The sequence below is a fragment of the Typopeltis vanoorti genome, chromosome 23, assembly GCF_054136105.1.
Source record: "Typopeltis vanoorti isolate ZY-2024b chromosome 23, IOZ_Tvanoo_1.0, whole genome shotgun sequence".
In the NCBI taxonomy this organism is placed as follows: Eukaryota; Metazoa; Arthropoda; class Arachnida; order Uropygi; family Thelyphonidae; genus Typopeltis; species Typopeltis vanoorti.
Genome location: NC_143571.1, coordinates 76346078 through 76367560, shown reverse-complemented (window position 1 = coordinate 76367560; position 21483 = coordinate 76346078). Strand labels below are relative to the sequence as shown.

The 21483-nt window shown below is 35.1% G+C and overlaps 1 protein-coding gene across 1 annotated transcript in view; it reads left to right on the top strand.

The window, feature by feature from the left end:
- The window catches only part of Ctu1 (Cytosolic thiouridylase subunit 1), a 175315-nt gene that overhangs the window by 41864 nt on the left and 111968 nt on the right, over nt 1-21483 (top strand). Inside the window, exons 5-7 of the mRNA XM_090412633.1 lie at nt 7818-7875; nt 11727-11804; nt 12014-12055. Of these exons, the coding sequence (XP_090268759.1) occupies nt 7818-7875; nt 11727-11804; nt 12014-12055 (178 nt within the window). The remainder of the gene's footprint in view (nt 1-7817; nt 7876-11726; nt 11805-12013; nt 12056-21483) is intronic.

The following is a 21483-nucleotide window of genomic DNA, read 5'->3' as shown; positions in this document are numbered from 1 at the left end:
ATTAGAAGAAAAAAAGAATGGAAAATTACCATTTCTAGACATCCTTGTCAACAAAAACTTAGCTAGAGGATTATTATTAGAAGTCTATAGGAAAGAAATCCACACAGGCAGGTACCTACAAGCAAGCTAATTCCATTACCTTGAAAAATGAAAAATTTGAAAGTGTTTTAAACTACTAAAACAAATGATGACATCAAATGAAAACAAGAACTTCAAATCCTATTTCATCAGTTTCTCCAAAATAAATAATCAAAAAAGATACTAAAGAAACTTATTTTCTGATGAACCACCCCATGATAACACAGAAATTAATTACAATGGCACAATATCTATTCCATGCTTAGCAATGCATCAAAAAAATAGCTAAAATAAGAATGGCCTTCAAACCGGACAGCACCTTACAAGGTTTGGTGGAGATATGTAGATGATGTTTTCATAATTTGGAAAGACACAGAAACTACCTTATTTGATTTCCTTACAAAAATAAATTCCTTCCACCAAAAAATAAAGTTCACGTTAGGGCTTGAAAAGAATAACCAATTGCCTTTTCTAGATACACTAATAAAGAAACAAGAGAATGTACAAATCCAGCTCACAATCTATCGAAAACCAACAGACACTGGACATTATCTGCACTTCAAATTGTCTCACCATATTGCGCAAAAACTCAGCATAATACATATGCTTAAGAATAGAGCGACCAATATTATCTCAGAAGAAAAAGATCTCCTTGATGAACTCACTCTCATATCTCAAACACTAGTAAACAACGGTTACCCAAAAAATATAATCAAAAAGATTCTTCATAGAAACCCTCCACAGCAACAACCTCCTGCCGTGCAATATACATCTCATCCATCATCATCCCTTATGCAGGCTCAGTTTCAACAAAAATAGCCAAACTCCTAAAGTCTTTCAATGCCAGAGTTGCTCTCAAACCTGTCAAAACTATATGCCACATATCTCCTAAGGACATGAATGCCTTCTTCAAATATGCAGGTGTATACAACATCCCATGTTCCTGTGGATTAAATTACATTACATAGGCCAAACATCAAGAAGCCTGGAAATTTGAAAAAAAGAACATATAGGGGACGTGAATAACAACAGAACAGATACTTCGGGATTAGCTCATCACTTCTCTATCTCTAACCACACCATCGATTGGGATAACAGCTCCATGCCTTATATAGAAGAAGATTTTCAATGTAGAAACTTCAAAGAAGCCAAGGTTGTACTCTGTTCGGGAGAAATTCTAAACAGAAATCAAGGAATGATTCTGAAAGACATCTGGAAAAGCCCAATAAATTCACTCAGCTTACCAGAATTTCATTTCGCTAAAAACTATATAACACGCTCAATAAACAATGACTGAGGCACCATGCTCCATGCTGATAATGTTATGCGTCAGTTTTAATTTATTTGACTGTGTTACTCCATTCTTCTTTTTTACTAGCAAACGTTAGTGTGCACCGTTATACTTGTCCTAAAGAAGTCAGACAGAATAGCTGGTGAAACTTGTTGACAATTTGTGTATATCATTTATTAATATCTGGTCAACGAAAAAAACTCAAGTTTTAATGCCTGATGATACTCGTGATTAGACTATCATTCCAGTCTTTTCAATTATAGATATTGACATTCTATTATGATATTTATGCACCTTATTATATATTTTATTAATTTTTTTTTGCTAATCTCATTCACAAAAGAATGTAAACTTATTGTACATTAATACCATAGGTGGGCTAAAGCAACTAGAGGTCAGAAATGGATTCCCCCCCCCCCACACACACCCTTCATCTTCCAAGTCACGATAACCTCCAGTAATCATTATGGTGTTCTTACACTGGGTGATAAAATTTATCTACCATCTAAAGATGTTCATTGTGTTTATGCCACAGTGGAACATGAAATCATACTTATAAATATTTTTTATGTAAATGCTGTATAATAAATCATATTGGAGGTTTAATGCAGTATAAGACACACAGATTGTATAATACACCTGTAGTTCTTCTCTTATAAAAATTATAATTAGATTTTATTAAGAATTTATTGATGATATATATGTATCATCTCATCATCATCATCAAATTCCTGACATCTACACTCAAGGGGTGTACAGGATATGAGAGTACTGCATGAAAAAATTACATCATTACTAAATTCCTATCTACAATTTTCCTCTAAATTAGTCTGTTACTTGTCAAGACTCCGACATTATCAGATTTTATATTTCTATCATCTAAGGCACTTTGTACAGTATCAAACCACCTATATCTTGGTCTTCCTCTGGGTTGTTTTCCTGCCAACCTGGCAGACGACACTTGTTTTGCTAATCTTTCCTCCCCATTCTGTTTAAGTGAATATGCCACCTAAGATTAGCTCTGCTAACGCATTCCTGGATTCTGACAATGTCAAGTTCTTTCCTAATATCCTCGTTTTTAATATGATATTGCCATTGATGCCACCTGTTCATGCCTCTAATCTTTCTCATGACCCTCATATCTGCGGTCTCTAATCTTTGGTCAAATGTTTTACTTCTGACCCAGATCTCGGATCCATAAGTTAAAATTGGTCTGAACACCATCTTGTATACAGCTAATTTAGTGTTCTGCCTAATTTCTCTCTTATTCCATATGAATTTATTCAATTGATTTTCTACCATACCAGCTTTGTTGATTCTGTTGTCTAGTTCCATATTTAATTTACCATCTTCACTAAAAATCGTGCACTAACCTATTCACAACACAGTTGACATTTTCAACAATTCTACCTATTTTCATTGTCTTTTTAATGCTGACCTTCATACCATATCTATTACAACAGCTATTCAATTTAGTCAGAGAATCTTGCAGACTTGTAGCGGATTTATTTAGAAGAATAACATCGTCCACATAGAGCAAAGAGCTGACATTAACATCTCCAATTCTGATATCATGTTTAATACCACTTTCCTTCATAATGTGATTCATATAGATAACGAATAACAGAGGGGATAATGTACATCCTTGTCTCACACCAGATTTAACATTAAACCATCTTCCTGTACTTCTTTCAATTCTAACTGCAGACTTGCAACTCAAATAAAGACTAAGTATTGCTTGATATAATGCCCCATTGACACAATATAACTGTAGCATATTGAATAGCTTCTCTCTTGGCACCGTGTCATATGCCTTTTCCAGATTGACAAAACTTAAATACTGATCTTTATATTCCCATGCTTTCTCAACTATTTGTCGTAAAGTGAAGATCTGATCCTGACAGCCTCTATTTGGCCTGAATTCAGCTTGTTCTTCACCAAGCTTTTCTTCCACAGTTCTTCTCAACCATTTCTCAAGTATACTTGCATAGATCTTGCCAGGAACACTCAGTAGGGAAATACCTCTGTAATTCTCACATTCAGTTTTATTTCCCTTTTTATATATGGGTACCATGAGAGCTCTACTCCAATCATCAGGAATTCGTCCCTCTGTCCAGGCTTTCTGGACTATGCAGTGCTTTCTGGTCAAATATCATCTACTCCTGCTGCCTTTCCACATTTCAAACCTTTGATGGCTTTTTCTACTTCAAGTATGGATATGTATTCCTGACTGTATGCCCAGTCAGTGTTTTTTGCCACAGTGCTATTACTGCTTGTTTCATTTAGCAGTTTTTCGAAGTAATTACTCCATACTTGAAGGATATCTTTTTCTTCCATTTTCACGTCACCTTTATCATCTCTAACTTCTTTTACAGCACTCTTCCCTCCCTTTCTATGCTTCTTCAACAACCTCCAGAATATCTTACCACCTTCTTGATATTTATTTTCTATGTTCTTGCCAAAGTCCTCCCATGACTTTTGTTTAGCTTTCTTACATTTGTCTCTGTATTCTCTAAGAGCACAATCTGACTTATTTGTGTCCACCATGGAGTTCTGATTTTTCTATCCTTGCAGACAACCTCACCATATGCCTCTCTGGCTGAATCAATCAGGGTTTTCTTCAAGGCTTGCCACTGAATCTCCAAAGGTTTGGTTCCTGTTCTCAGATTCTTTCATTTTTTCTTCAATAATCTTTGTGTATTTTAGTCTACGGTTCACACCTGAGAGCTGCTCAACTTTTGTTTGCTTTAAAACTTTCTTACATGTTATTCTTTTCAATATGAAATTCAATTTTTTCTTGCTCAAGACTAAATAGTGATCGCTTCCAATTTCAAATCCTCTGTACATTCTGGTGTCCTGCATCAGGGAGAAAACATAACTATCAACAATAACATAGTCAATGAGACTTTTCTTATTCCTTGCCTCCTCTCTCCATGTGAATTTGTGCACATTTTTATGTTGGAAAATGGTGTTAGTAATAACCAGTCCATGTCCTTAGCAGATATCCAACAGGTACTTGCCATTATTAGCTTTGCTCTTTTTTCCAAATTTTCCCAAAATATTTTTGTATGTCTGACAATGATTTTATACTCTGCTATTTAAATCGTCAACAAGGACCAACTTTTCCTTTTTCATTGTGTCAGTTGCTTTTTCTAAAGCCTCAAAAAATTCCTTCTCTTCTACCTTAGTAGAACCTTCTGTGGGATCATAGGCACAAATAAGTCTCATTGTCTAGTTCCTCATTCTCATATTTGCCCACATTAGTCTACTTGAGACTGCCTGCCATTCAAGAAGATTAGCCTCGTATTTTGTGTTGAATACTATGACTACTCCTTCTTTTCCTTGATTGTCATTTCCTGAATATAACAATTTGTATTTATTGCTCAGAAAGATCTCGCCAGTGTTTGTCTTTTTTGTTTCAGTCACCCCTATTATGTCGATCTGGTATTTATCTAATTCCTCAGCTAGCTCCATTTCTTTGCCATTCAGGCTTCTTATGTTGATAGTACCGATCTTTAACTCTTGTGATGTTTAGTTGGGGGTGTGCTTTCAGATTTGTTCCAATAGCTGACTTTTTGCTGTTCGCCCTGGTTCCCTGGTGAAAACAACGGGGGCCTTGTTTAACCGAGCGACGCCCCACCGGCATGAAAGTTTGTCATGTTGTACCATCATTTTGTATATGGGTTTAAGCTAATAAGAATACAATTTGGTCGGCTAAATCCCAAATTGCCAGCCCATCCTCGTTTGTTCAGTATCTAGGTAGATACCCAACAGAGTGCACCGCGAGAAGGTGAAAATTGGACATTAGATCAGAAGCCCTGGTCGGTTCTCTGCATTCCTTTAAAGGCTATGTGGAGGTCTCTTCTCAGTTATGCCGCTTTGACCCTTAAGCACTCCATATATAGACTTGCACTACCTTGTGGGTCAGTTAGACTCACTCTATGTGCAGGCACAAACTTGACTTATTTGTCTGTTTGCTTACTTGGGAAATTGAGTAAAACCAGGTTTAAAATAGCTTGGTGTCTTTAACATATATTATACCCAAGGTAAAAACTTTCTACATCTATCTCTCATCCTGAGATTTTTATTTAATAAGGTCAAAGCACCTTTTGGTAATTTGTTTTGGTAAAATACTTATAAGCTCTGTATTACTTAAACCTGGTATTTCTAAGCCTGGCTCTCACTGATAAGACCTCAATAAAGGTCGAAACCGGTCTGGGTAGTGGCCCCTTGCCGTTAATGCATAGCATCATACATCTCCTCAAGGAAATGGGCTTTGCATTAAGGGTAAATATTAAGAATAGTGATCAGAACTTATTCCACCTTTACCACGAGTTGCCTAGACTTGCACTACCTTCTGGGTCAGTTACTCACACTACGTGCAGGCACAAACTTGACTTGTTTGTCTGTTTGCTTACTTGGGAAATGGAATAAAACCAGGTTTAAAATAGCTTGGTATCTTTAACATATATATATATATATATATATAATGTGTGTGTATGTGTGTGTGATAATCATAGGTTATCTAGAATGGCCACTATTTTTTTTTTTTTTTTTTTCATGTTGCACCTGCGGAAATACCTGAGAAGCATCAAATAAATTACTTCCAGCCAGAATAATAACAGAAAAACTTATATTTCACAAGTGAATTTAATTAGTTAAGTTCAGCCAAACTAGTATAGCTTATTGTCAAAATGTCAACCCCCCCACCCCCCATGTTTAAGTGTCATCCTTAAAAGATAACATTTTCCTCCAAAACTTTTGAACATTTGCTTCCTTCTTTCCTCTGTTACAAAGTGACAGAGCTGCTTGTCTCCCATCTCGCATCACAATTAAAAAAAACAAAAAAACAAATTGATCTTAGTGATATTTCACTGGATTTCTAACTAGCATCCTCAAAGCTAAAAATTACAAATTTGGTAGACATGTAGCACTTAATTAGATAGCTGTAGAAACATTCCAAATTGTAACAGAAAAGGAATTGACGTCCTAAGAAGGTGTCCTCTAGGTGCTGCATAAAAACAGTGAATCAGAAAAGTAGTCAACCTGAATGTGCTCTTAAAACACTCTCCCATATTATTATAATGTGACACCTCCAAGGAGCCCAAGATGTCCTCATTGTGGGAGGACACTCTACTCTGCTATGTACATCTTGCCATCTCCATTACTACTTAATTCTCCAATTGCAATATAGTCACACTGCTGCTATCAACACCATCTGCTGGCCACTGCCAACAAATGTATTTTTTTGTCTGTAAATTATGTGCTCTCATGGCCAGTTTGCCTATATGCAAATATCTTTGGCAAATTAATGTGAGCTGTATTTGTTGAAATTGCAGAGTGCTTCATAGCTGATTCTAAAAATAATCTTCAGACCTATAGCATCCTCTGTACAGCATGGTTGTCTTTTTCTTGTACAACTACAAAAAAATCATTATAATGTCACACGAAATAAATCAAACAGGAAATTGAAACTTCATAAAGACTTCACATAATAGATTAGAGATCTGAATCCTACAAAATTTTGAAAGAAAAAAAAAGTGAAATTATTGAAAAAAGTAATATCTTGGTCTAAAGAAATTACAAAAAAAAACCAAGATATTATCATATCTTGGTAATAGACTAATTTTTTACTCTCACTTTTTTTGTCACTTCCAGCAATCTATTCATATTCTCTCTCATATTGCATTTATCACTATGTTCCTACAAGCACTACCATCTCTTTTGCCCTTCTTTTCTGTTTTTTGAATGCATTCATCACATCCATAATTTGAATGCATTCATCACTGCTCCATATTACTTCTTTTATCTTACATTCTGCTAAACTTACCTTGTTCCTTACCTTATTATTCATTGACATTTACCAACATCTGTACATTGCCATCTCTTATTTTTGTGTTTATTTTTCTTATTCTAAGTTTTTCTAAATGTTTTTCAACTTTTCCTAACTGGCAGTTTGATTTGTGTAATAATGGACATGGTTGTTTATAAAAACCTACTGCAGGCAAATTTATATCCTCACTTTTATACTGCCTGTCTTTTAACTTAGAAATTTCATATCAATTTATTTTCTATTACATCATTTTGTGTCATCAGTATTGTTATTGTAATGCTTTTGTTTACTTTGGTAAAGGGTCTCGTCTCTGACATAAATGTTAACGATTTCTTTTGACTCCACTCTAATAGGCATTTGGTGCTTTTCTGTCTAAAATTAACAGTATATCTACAACCACAGTAGTAAATATATTGAATATAATAAATACACTAAAATCCTAAATATTATATTCAAGTACTGTCATTAATTTAAAAAAATTCACTACTTAACAGGAATAAATAATCCTCACTCAATATGGTCTCAAACCCAATTAGATCATATGTTGCAAATTCATCTGTAAGTGTATAATGTTTTGCTTAGAACGAACTCTTACAACTTCATTTTATTCTATAGGAATTGTATGGCTGGACTATGGATGCTATTGTGCAGCAAATAGGCCTTAAAAATAATTGTAAGTATGCCTTAAAAATAATTGTAAGTATTCATGACAAACTCTTCTTTAGACTAAATTAATTAACTTCAATATAAACATTAAATTCGAATGATTACATCATAAATCTAATTCTTTTAGAAGATGTAAACCCAATAGATTTTTTATTTTGTCACTTAAGAGTCAAAGCTAGATTACTGGTAGGAGACCTCTGCATAGCCTTAGTGAATGTGGGGAATTCACTGATTCTTCCAATAACATCCATTCCTCACTTTCATGTGGTATGGCTCATTAGTATCTGTAGCTTCATATATGGCTCATTTGTTAGTAAGTATCCGTGCAGGTATCTGCATGGATAGTTACTAACAAATGAGGATGGGCTGGCATAAAGCTGCATAACTTTCAGTTCATTTATTATTATTATTATTGTTTTTTAATTTGTGTGATATCTGAATATATGCAGATATCCTACAATTGATATAAAGTATACAAAATGGGCATTTCTGTTGGAAAGACATTTCAATCCCATCCAGGAATACACAGACTGTAGCCTGTGTGTTCACAGGCTACAGTTTTCTGCTTGTGAGATGAAAAACCTCCAGATAAATTGGGGGAGAAACCCTGCTGTTACTCCCAAGACCGGCCAACTTGGCTATGGCTGAGGAAGATCCTTAAGCTCCTCATGTCATTGACTGGAATCAAACCTGGGACACTCCTTCCCCAGGCATGTGGTTGCAAAGTGCATAGCCACTATGCTAATTACATGGACAATAGAAACTTAAAACGTAATAAATAAGAAAGACGGTTATCTTCCTTTTCATGAAGATTGAGTAAGTTATAAAATTTGTGTTTTGTGGAAATCTGGGGACCTAACTTTGTATATATGAGCAGATTGATGTTCATAAGAAAGTTTGAGTCTTATTTCCCATCTTTTAGTAATCAAGCCATCCTAAGAGAATACTTATACTGTTGCTATGGCATTGTAACTTCTATACTGAATTGTCCATAATTCATTTCAGACAAATTATGGAGACTACAACCATGTTAGAAATAATTACTTTAATTATTCATTGCACCTGTAATCTGCCCTATATAGGTGAAACAGGTGCACAATTCCTATCCGAAAAAAGGAACATAAACGACACATTAAATTTAATAACTATAGTAAATCTGGGCTTTCTGATCATGTCCTGAATACTCTACATCAGTGTTTCTCAAAGTGTGGTACGCGTACCCCGAGGGGTACGTGGCAATTTTTGGCTATGCATAATTAAAGGAGTCATATTTTTTAACAAACAGTGCAATTAGAGACAACCGGGATAAAACGGCACTAACTAATGAATCACATCCCCTCTCCCAACAGACCAAGCAAAACCATATGTTGCCGGTGGAACATATGGTTTTGCTTGGACCCCCCCCGTCGTTAACGTGTTAAAACTAAGAAATATATAGTGAATGTGTTTCAGATATTATGGAATTTGGTTGAAGGGAATTAGCATTTCAACTCAACTGTTGAAATGCTAATTTGTCTTTGGTTCGTGCGATCTTTTGTTAATACCGCACCAATCATATGCAGTTCTTCGCTGCTCTACGTATTATCTCAAGTCTTGTAAATTACTGGTAATTTTTGCTTGAAATAATGGGAAAGAAGATGACGCTATTTGGGTAGATGACTTTGACGATGCAAAAGAAACTGTTCTTGATGCTAAAAGTAGTGATAGCGAATAGGAGCTTCTTGGTAAGTCGCACCATTTTTGGGTTTTTTTCTGAAAACTTTAGTTTCCGAAAATTCCCACATGTATCTCGCAACACGATTTTTTAGCTTTAATTTTGGGAAAAAAGTTAGAGTTATATTCGAGTAAATACAGTATTTTTTTTTTTTAGCTTTCAAATTCTTACGTATCGATCATTGGTTAAAGATTGGATTTATAAAACCCCCAAAAGAGAGCAATATAGCAAATACAAGTAGCTGTAAGCAACAAGAAAACATTGATATTGCATCTGGATCAAATGAAATTGATGAGAGTGTCGTCTGACTTCTCTAGAGAACCAAAATTTAAAAATAAATCATTTTTTTTTACATGAACATATAAATTCAAATAAAATAGATATTTAATTTTGATTAATATTTTAAATTAATTTATTAATTTTAATTAAGTTTTTAATTTTGTTATTTATTTTTAATTTTTTTAATTAATTAATTAGGAGGTACTTGGTAATAATGAAAATTTAAGAAGAGGTACGTGGATATCTGAAGTTTGGAAATGATTGGAAAGCCACCTGTTGTTATCACACTAAAATGTGGTATAAATATAAATTTAAGGAGGCTTGTGAAATTCTTATTAACCACCCTAATCTTAACAATAACAATGGGCTAAAAATCCCAAGAATATGAAAGACACATATTCTACTCACATAACCTTTTTGTCCAAGAATTAATTATAAATAGGACTGTAAGTAATCCAGGATCTTAACTCTAATATAACAACTCTCATGTTAAATTAGCACACCACTTTTGCTTTAATAAAACTATCTATATGAATTTGTTCTCTGATGATGTCATAAATAGAATATAGCTTTGATGTAGTTTTTTCCCCACTAGATGTCAGGCCAGTAGAATAACGATTGATCAAATCATTGTCTCTGTATATATACAGGGTGTTCGGGATAAATTTGACAGTTTCGTAAGGAAAACGAAAATCTTCTTTGTATCTATTAAATTTAATGAATTGACAAAAAAACATTACAGGCAGAGTTAATTACAATACTATCAACAAGATTTACTCAAAATAACCACCATTAGCATCGATCACAGCTTCAATTCTGCTTCGGAACCTCGAACAAGCTGATGCTACAGTCTCCCTGTGAAGGGCCGCAAAAACTGTTTTAATTTTATCCATTAACTGGGCTTTTGTATTACTGGAAGTGCGATTGGTGTCTTTTTCAACTGCGCCCCATACAAAATAATCCATGGGGTTAAGGTCTGGGGAGTTTGGAGGCCAAACATTTGGACTGGTGAAGTCGTAGAAATTTTCAGACAACCATTTTTGACTTTTCCCAGAGGTGTGGCAAGGGGCCGAATCCTGCTGCCATACATACGGCCTACCATTGGCTACCCTTGTTATCCAGGGCTTGACTACAGTTAGCAACTCCACGAACAAAGCCCGAATTCCAATGCCAGGGTTCTTCAACACCTGTTCCTGCAGATTTGCGAGGAATTCTGCTGTACGAACGCAATCAGATCGTCTGCTAGGGATCTTTCTTCTTGCTACATCCTCGTAGTCACCATTGCAAGTCTCTAGTTCATGCCTGATTGTTTTTACTGTATTCAGGGAGCATTGGGCAGCAGTCGTAATATCCTTATTTTGATGGCGGGCACGAATCATCATGATACAAGTTATTCTCTTCCATGATTCAGGTGGGTTCCAGCTATCCATCCTTTCTGACATCTTGTATATGAATGAAGAAGGGTCCAAACTTTTAAATGAAGAGAAGTGTGTGTTAATACATGTAACTTACGGAAAAATATAATTAATTATAAATATGTCAAATTTATCCCGAACACCCTGTATGTGTATACTCCAGATTCGACCTTAATATAAAGGTCGAAACATCGAGAAATTCAAGTAATTATTTCTAACATGGTTTTAGTTTCCATAATTTGTCTGAAATGAATGCTGATCACTGTGTATCTCTAAAGGAAAGAAAATTGTCCATAATGATTGGATAATAGAACATTTGCAAATATCCTTGTTGCATAATTAAGTTAATTTTTCAAACTAAACATAAGTGCCTCTCTTCATCCATAAGTAACAATCTCACTGATGTTCTATTTAGTGCCCTTGGGCTAATATTCATGTTTCCTTGTACAGGTACATTTTGTGGAGTGTTTAGACGGCAAGCGTTGGATAGGGGTGCAGTTATGCTAGGTGTTGATAAAATTGTTACAGGTAACAATCTATTTTCTGATAAATTTAGTTAATTTATCAAAAATTTTATGAATAATTTATTTTTTTATCAATTAATACTCTTAATTTAGTTCTATTTGAGAACATCAGTTTTATAGGTATAAGTTATATCCAGTACTTTTTTTTTTCTTTTAGCTGTTGTTGTTTTTATCCAACCTTACTAAAATATTAATTTATTCATGTTCTTCTAGGACATAATGCTGATGATATTGCAGAAACAGTGCTGATGAATGGTGAGACCACATTTTTTTTTACATTCTTTGCACATTTATTTTCAGCATTTGTCATAATTTCCTGATTACCTTCAAGGGATGTATGGGATACTATGATAATGGCAGAATTAAGTTTACATTATTTCTAGCTTCCTTTTAACAGTTTTCTAACAAATTAACTAACCAAATTTGTCAGGTCTCCAATATTCAGTCATATGAGGCATTACTTATAACAAAATACTAATACGATCAGTTTACCTCAATTTGATGATATTTTAGTATCTATCTTAATCTTTTTCTGGGTCTTTTTTCATTCTGGCATCACATTTGTTTTGCTAAACTATATCCTCCCATTCTGTTCAAATAACCAGACTATCTTATTGAAAGTTTATTTTTCACTCGGTTAGACTATAATAAATTTAGTTTAATCCTTTATCCCAGTGAGAGCAAACTTTGTTTGCTCTCACTGGGATAAAGGATTAAACTAAATTTATTACAGACTATCTTAGATTTACTCTGCTCGTGTTCTTTGAATGCTAATGATATCAAGTTTGCTCTTGTTTTATATCTTCATTTATAATATGGTTTTTACCATTGATGCCATGTTCACTCCCCTATTTTCCTTCAGAACTCTCATATATGTGTTCTATAATTTTTGGTCAACTACTTGTAAAGATTATCTTTGCTGGCCTGATTGGCACACATCTGGAAATAATAATTAACTAACTATTTAGTTATTAAATGATTACCCCTAGATCACATGTTTCCTCCTTTAAATAAGAACATAGAAGATTCATATTAAAATGCTGCTAGTTTGGTATTTTGAAAATCATCTACCAGACTATTTGGCTGAGCTCTCTAACCAACAGACTGTGGGTTGAAATCCTACTGTTCCATGGATATTTGTGAACATGTTCATGTGGTAGATGATTTTCATTGACTCTTGCTTATTCGAAGGACTGAAGTGACTTGAAAAAAAATAGGGTTTAGTCTCTAGAACCAAGATTATCTAACTGTTCTGAATTATCTTTCAGCTCACTTGTGGCTTCTAATACTAATATACTGTAGGTTTACAGTCCTTTGTGGATCAGATTCACTGATGTACCTGCTTTGTTTATTCTGTGATTTCTTCAATATTTAATTTGTCATCTTCCCTAAAAGCTGTGCTTAAAATATGCTACTGGTTATCTAGGTTTTGTATTAAGAATGCAGTTGATGTTCTATGATTGTAGAAATATGCCTGCTTTCATAGTTTTGTCATTTTTAGAACTTCATTTGCATGAAGTAAAGAACTGAATTTACTATCCCTGAATTTTAATGTGGGTTTAATGCTGCTTTCCTTCATAATGTGATACTTAAAAATAATGAGTAACAGTGGGGATAACATTTGTCTTGCCTTACACCTGATTTGATATCAAACCATCTTCCTGTACATTCCTTAATCCCAGCTGTTAACTTATAACTTTAATACAGTCTACATATCCCTCTGCATAATATTCCATTTTCATCATATAATTCTAACATTTTGTGAATAGCTTTTCTCTTGATACATCATATTCTTTTCATCATTTATTCATGTATTAATATATGATGATGATGATATATATATATATATATATATAATACAGAAATATGCATATAATAACAGCTGATGGGGATAAAGTTTATTAAATGAAGGTGAGCCAAGATGTTCTGTAATGTGCCAAATAGTGCATGTCACATGGTTCATGAGTCTCATTATATGTTCTTCTGTCTGTCACATGTAATAATTTTAATTGCAGATCCTTATGATGTCATTGAATATTACTGCAATGAACTTTTCAGGATCACAGGAATGAGTTATTATAGTGCATAGCTTGCTGTGTTGAATTTCCTTTGAATGGTAGTATGCTTGTGGGGATTTGGCCAGAGCTTTTTTTTTTTTTTTTTTTTGTTAGTTTGGTATAGTGAGCAAATTTGTTGTAATATTGTTTACTATAGTGAGAGTTGACTGAATTTCTTGTGAAAAATCTGTTCCTGATAACTACTGCATGACCCCGAATCCAGTTTGTTCTTTCCATGTTTCTCTTTGGCAATTTTTTTAGCATCTTCTGAAATACAGTGCAATAAATCTTAACCATTACTCTCTATAAGGCAAGTCCTCTGTAATTCTTGCACTTTTTTTTAATTTCTCTTTTCAATAGATAAGTGATAGAGCCCTGCTCCAGTAATTTGGAATTTGACTTTCTAATTATGTTGTGTAATCAGTGTAAAACTTTTATATCATCAACTTTCACTATGTCAAACTTGTAAGAGCCATGTTATGGGGTTTGGTCAGGATTCTTTCAGTAGTTTGTTATATAGGGTTTGCCATAATGGGAATTAGCTGTATCATCTACTGACTTTCCACATTTTCTCTTTTTCTTTCTTTCTTTTTTTTTTTTTTTAACCTTAAGATTTGATACATTTTGTCCAATTATATTTCGTATAATGTGTCAAGTGTTTGTACCAATCAAAACTAAATACTATAATTAGCATATTTGCATCTACTATAGCTCTAGGCTGGAAGAGAGATGATTCTAAGTTCAGTTCTATTTATTAACTAGAGGAGCTTTTTCTAAGCCTTTGTTCAACTGGTTTTTGAGCACAGACAAATAGAATTTTCCTCCCTGAAGCTCAGAATATACTTATCTTCAGTTTGTACATTGTCTTTATTTCTCATAACTTTTGTAGTAATCTACTTTTAATTTCTAAGCTTTTCAATAGCTTCCAGAACATATTGCCATCGTAATGATATTTGTCTTCTATATTCTTTGCAGAGTGCTTCTGTGACTTTTGTTTAGCTACTTTTCACATACCTTTCTTATATTTTCCACTGGATTCTCTAGGGGAGTGGACATATACTGACTTACCAGAAGGTTTTTTTTTATGTTTTTGTTTTCCAGGACTGACGCTTCCTCTTCTTAAGCCTACTATGAAGTTCTAATGCATAAGTCATGTTTCTCTATCTAGATTATTCAGTATTTTCTTCTGATTTTGCCTCTAGGAACCTTCAAGACATCTTTCTTTCTAAGTAATACTATTTTTATCTTGCTCAAAGCTAAATATGATCACTTCCTATTTCCAATCCTCTATACCATATTTACTCAAATATGACACACTTTTTTTTTCCCCAAAATTAAAGTAAAAAAATCATGATGAGAGATATGTGGGGATTTTTGGAAACTAAAGTTTTTCCTGAAAAAAAAAAAAAAAAAATTCTTCTGTCAGTTATTTAACTTTTGACCTTTTTTGGTCCTGAAACATTTCTGTATGCCTGGGATTCATTTCATTCACTGTTGTTTAGAAGAAACCATGTTTTTCTTTGTTATGTACCCTCTTCCAAGGCTGGAAAAATTCCTTTTCTTCTCTACCAAAACCTTCTGTGGGACAACAATTATATCTCCTTTTCCAATTTCCTGTTTTGAGATTTTCTTAACTACTTGAAATTGCCTGCCATTTAAGAAGAAGAAGTTTTCTTTAGGGTGAGTGTGGAATATTACAACTACTCCTCTGATCACCAATGCCTGAAATTCATCATATAATTATTATGTAGAAGTATCCTCTTTAGTCTTATTTGTTTTGGTAACACATCATGTTGATGAAAGCTGTCTTCATTTCTCTTAAGTTTGAAATTGTTCCAGTAGTTAACCTTTCATGTTGACCCCAGTTCCATGACATAAAGCATCAGGTGCCTTGTTTTAACCAGGCAGCAACCCAATTTGCATGACATTGGATTATTTGTACTATGATATTTTTATATGGGGGTGCTTAAGGGTCAAAGCTGTATAACTGAGAGGAGACCTCCACATAGCCTTTAAAGGAATGCGGAGAACCAACCAGGGCTTTTGACCTAATGTCCAATCTTCACCTTCTCGTGGTGCACCCTGTTGGGTATCTACCTGGATACTGAACGAACGAGGATGGGCTGCCAATTTGGGATTTAGCCGACCAAATTATATTCTTATTGGTTAAACCAAAATAAAAAATGATGGTACAACATGACAAAATTTCATGCCGGCTGGGGCGTCGCCTGTTAAACAAGGGCCCCGTTGTTTTCGCCAGGGAACCAGGGCGAACAGCGAAAAGTCAGCTACTGGAACAAATCTGAAAACAAACCCCAACTCAACATCACAAGAGTTAAAGATCGGTACTATCAACGTAAGAAGCCTGAATCGCAAAGAAATGGAGCTAGCTGAGGAATTAGATAAGTACCAGATCGACATAATAGGGGTGACTGAAACAAAAAAGACCAAAACTGGTGGATCTTTCTGAGCAATAAATACAAAATATTATATTCAGGCAATGACAATCAAGGAAAAGAAGGAGTAGCCATAGTCATCATCAAATTCCTGCCATGTACCCTCAAGGGGTGTACAGGATATGATAGTACTACATGAAAAAAAAAAATTACATCATTAATAATTTCCTATCTACAATTTTCCTCCAAATCAGCCTGTTACTTGTCATCACTCCAACATTATCAGATCTTATATTTCTATCGTCTAAGGCACTTTGTACCGTATCAATCCACCTATATCTTGGTCTTACTCTAGGTTGTTTTGCTGCAAACCTGGAAGAGAACACTTGTTTTGCTAATCTTTCCTCGCCCATTCTGTTTAAGTGACCATACCACCTGAGATTAGCTCTGCTAACGCATTCCTGGATGCTGACAGTGCCAAGTTCTTTACTAATATCCTCGTTTTTAATATGATACTGCCATTGATGCCATCTGTTCACGCCTATAATCTTTCTCAGGACTCTCATATCTGTGGTCTCTAGTCTTTGGTCAAGTGTTTTACTTCTGACCCAGCTCTCGGATCCATAAGTTAAAACTGGTTTGAACACTGTCTTGTATACAGCTAATTTAGTGTTCCGACTAATTTCTCTCTTATTACATATGAATTTATTCAATTGACTTCCCACCATACCAGCTTTGCTGATTCTGTTGTCTATTTCTATATTTAATTTACCATCTTCACTAAAAATCGTGCCTAAATAGCTGAAATGTTTTACTTGTTCCACAGGTTCTCCATTCACAACACAGTTGACATTTTCAATGATTCTGCCTATTTTCATTGTCTTTGTCTTTTTATTGCTGACCTTCATACCATATCTATTACAACAGCTATTCAATTTAGTCAGAGAATCCTGCAGACTTGTAGCGGATTTATTTAGAAGTATAACATCATCTACATAAAGCAAAGAGCTGACATTAACATCTCCAATTTTGATATCATGTTTAATACCACTTTCCTTCATAATGTGATCCATATAGATAATGAATAACAGAGGGGATAATGTACATCCTTGTCTCACACCAGATTTAACATTAAACCATCTTCCTGTACTTCCTTCAATTCTAACTGCTGACTTACAACTCAAATAAAGACTAAGTATTGCTTGATATAATGCCCCATTGACACCATATAACTGCAGCGTATTGAATAGCTTCTCTCTTGGCACCTTGTCATATGCCTTTTCCAGATCGACAAAACTGAAATACAGATCTTTGTTTTATTCCCATGCTTTCTCGACTATTTGTCGTAAGGTGAAGATCTGATCCTGACAGCCTCTATTTGGCCTGAATCCAGCTTGTTCTTCACCAAGCTTTTCTTCCACAATTCTTCTCAACCGTTTCTCAAGTATACTTGCATAGATCTTGCCAGGAACACTCAGTAGGGAAATACCTCTGTAATTCTCACATTCAGTTTTATTTCCCTTTTTATATATGGGTACTATGAGAGCTCTACTCCAATCATCGGGAATTTGTCCCTCTGTCCAGGCTTTCTGAACTATGCAGTGCAGCCACTGTAAGTCTCTTATACCACCATACTTCAGCATTTCTGGTCGAATATCATCTACTCCTGCTGCCTTTCCACATTTCAAGCCTTTGATGGCTTTTTCTACTTCAAGTATGGATATGTATTCCTGACTGCATGCCTGGTCAATGTCTTTTACCACTGTGCTCACATCACTGCTTGTTTCATTTAGCAGTTTTTCAAAGTAATTACTCCATACTTCAAGGATATCTTTTTCTTTCGTATTCATGTCATCTTTATCATCTCTAATTCCTTTTATAGCACTCTTTCCTCCATTCTTAAGCTTCTTCAACAACCTCCAGAATATTTTGCCACCTTCTTGATATTTATTTTCTATATTCTTGCCAAAGTCCTCCCATGACTTTTGTTTAGCTAGTTTTACACAGTGTTTAGCATTCTTGCATTTGTCTCTATATTCTATAAGAGCACAAGCTGACTTATTTGACAGGAACTTTTGGTATGCTTTCTTCTTTTCCTTCACTGCCTCTTTAACTTCCTGTGTCCACCAGGGAGTTCTGATTTTTTTATCCTTACAGACAACTTCACCACATGCTTCTCTGGCTGAATCAATCAATGTTTTCTTCAGAGTTTGCCACTGAATCTCCAAGGTTTGATTCCTGTTCTCAAACTCTTTCATTTTTTCTTCAATAATCTTTGTGTATTTTAGTCTACAGCTCACATCTGAGAGCTGCTCAACTTTTATTCGCTTTAAAACTTTCTTACACGTTATTCTTTTCAATATGAAATTCAATTTTATCCTGCTCAAGACTAAATAGTGAACACTTCCAATTTCAAATCCTCTGTACGCTCTGGTGTCCTGCACCAGGGAGAAAACATCACTATCAACAATAACATAGTCAATGAGACTTTTCTTATTCCTTGCCTCTTCTCTCCATGTGAATTTGTGCACATTTTTATGTTGGAACATGGTGTTAGTAATAAATAGTCCATGTCCTGAGCAGAAATCCAACAGATATTTGCCATTATTATTAGCTTTGCACTTTTCTCCAAATTTTCCCAAAATATTTTTGTATGTCTCACAATCATTTCCTACTCTGCTATTTAGATCCCCAACAAGGACCAACTTTTCATTTTTCATTGTGTCAGTTGCTTTTTCTAAAGCCTCAAATTCCTCCACTTCTACCTTAGTAGAACCTTCTGTGGGACCATAGGCACAAATAAGTCTCATTGTCCAGTTCCCCATTCTCATATTTGCCCACATTACTCTACTTGAGACTGACTGCCATTCAAGAAGATTAGCCTCGTATTTTGTGTTGAATACTATGGCTACTATTCAACACAAAATACGAGGCTAATCTTCTTGAATGGCAGTCAGTCTCAAGTAGAGTAATGTGGGCAAATATGAGAATGGGGAACTGGACAATGAGACTTATTTGTGCCTATGGTCCCACAGAAGGGTGTACTAAGGTAGAAGTGGAGGAATTTTTTGAGGCTTTAGAAAAAGCAACTGACACAATGAAAAAGGAAAAGTTGGTCCTTGTTGGGGATCTAAATAGCAGAGTAGGAAATGATTGTTAGACATACAAAAATATTTTGGGAAAATTTGGAGAAAAGAGCAAAGCTAATAATAATGGCAAATATCTGTTTGATTTCTGCTCAGGACATGAACTGGTTATTACTAACACCATGTTCCAACATAAAAATGTGCACAAATTCACATGGAGAGAAGAGGCAAGGAATAAGAAAAGTCTTATTGACTATGTTATTGTTGATAGTGATGTTTTCTCCCTGGTGCAGGACGCTAGAGTGTACAGAGGATTTGAAATTGGAAGTGATCACTATTTAGTCTTGAGCAGGATAAAATTGAATTTCATATTGAAAAGAATAACATGTAAGAAAGTTTTAAAGCGAATAAAAGTTGAGCAGCTCTCAGATGTGAATTGTAGACTAAAATACACAAAGATTATTGAAGAAAAAATGAAAGAGTTTGAGAACAGGAATCAAACCTTGGAGATTCAGTGGCAAACTCTGAAGAAAACATTGATTCTGCTAGAGAGGCATGTGGTGAGGTTGTCTGCAAGGATAGAAAAATCAGAACCCCTGGTGGACACAGGAAGTTAAAGAGGCAGTGAAGGAAAAGAAGAAAGCATATCAAAAGTTCCTGTCAAATAAGTCAGCTTGTTCTCTTAGAGAATACAGAGACAAATGCAAAAATGCTAAACACTGTGTAAAACTAGCTAAACAAAAGTCATGGGAGGACTTTGGCAAGAATATAGAAAATAAATATCAAGAAGGTGGCAAAATATTCTGGAGATTGTTGAAGAAGCTTAGGAATGAGGAAAGAGTGCTGTAAAAGGAGTTAGAGATGATAAAGGTGACATGAAAACCGGAGAAAAAGATATCCTTGAAGTATGGAGTAATTACTTTGAAAATTTGCTAAATGAAACAAGCAGTGATGACAGCGCAGTGGTAAAAAACACTGACCAGGCATGCAGTCAGGAATACATATCCATACTTGAAGTAGAAAAAGCCATCAAAGGCTTGAAATGTGGAAAGGCAGCAGGAGTAGATGATATTCGACCAGAAATGCTGAAGTATGGTGGTATAAGAGACTTACAGTGGCTGCACTGCATAGTTCAGAAAGCCTGGACAGAGGGACAAATTCCCGATGATTGGAGTAGAGCTCTCATAGTACCCATATATAAAAAGGGAAATAAAAAGGAATGTGAGAATTATAGAGGTATTTCCCTACTGGGTGTTCCTGGAAAGATCTATGCAAGTATACTTGAGAAACGGTTGAGAAGAATTGTGGAAGAAAAGCTTGGTGAAGAACAAGCTGGATTCAGACCAGATAGAGGCTGTCTGGATCAGATTTTCACTTTACGACAAATAGTCGAGAAAGCATGGTAATATAACAGAGATCTGTATTTAAGTTTTGTCGATTTGGGAAAGGCATATGACAAGGGGGGTGCTTAAGGGTCAAAGCTGTATAACTGAGAGGAGACCTCCACATAGCCGTTAAAGGAATGCGGAGAACCGACCAGGGCTTCTGACCTAATGTCCAATCCTCACCTTCTCGTGGTGCACCCTGTTGGGTATCTACTTTGATACTGAACGAACGAGGATGGGCTGGCAATTTGGGATTTAGCCGACCAAATTGTATTCTTATTGGTTAAACCAAAATAAAAAATGATGGTACAACATGACAAAATTTCATGCCGGCTGGGGCGTCGCCCGGTTAAACAAGGCCCCCGTTGTTTTCGCCAGGGAACCAGGGCGAACAGCGAAAAGTCAGCTACTGGAACAAATCTGAAAACAAACCCCAACTCAACATCACCAGAGTTAAAGATCGGTACTATCAATGTAAGAAGCCTGAATGGCAAAGAAATGGAGCTAGCTGAGGAATTAGATAAGTACCAGATCGACATAATAGGGGTGACTGAAACAAAAAAGACCAAAACTGGTGAGATCTTTCTGAGCAATAAATACAAAATGTTATATTCAGGCAATGACAATCAAGGAAAAGAAGGAGTAGCCATAGTATTCAACACAAAATACGAGGCTAATCTTCTTGAATGGCAGTCAGTCTCAAGTAGAGTAATGTGGGCAAATATGAGAATAGGGAACTGGACAATGAGACTTATTTGT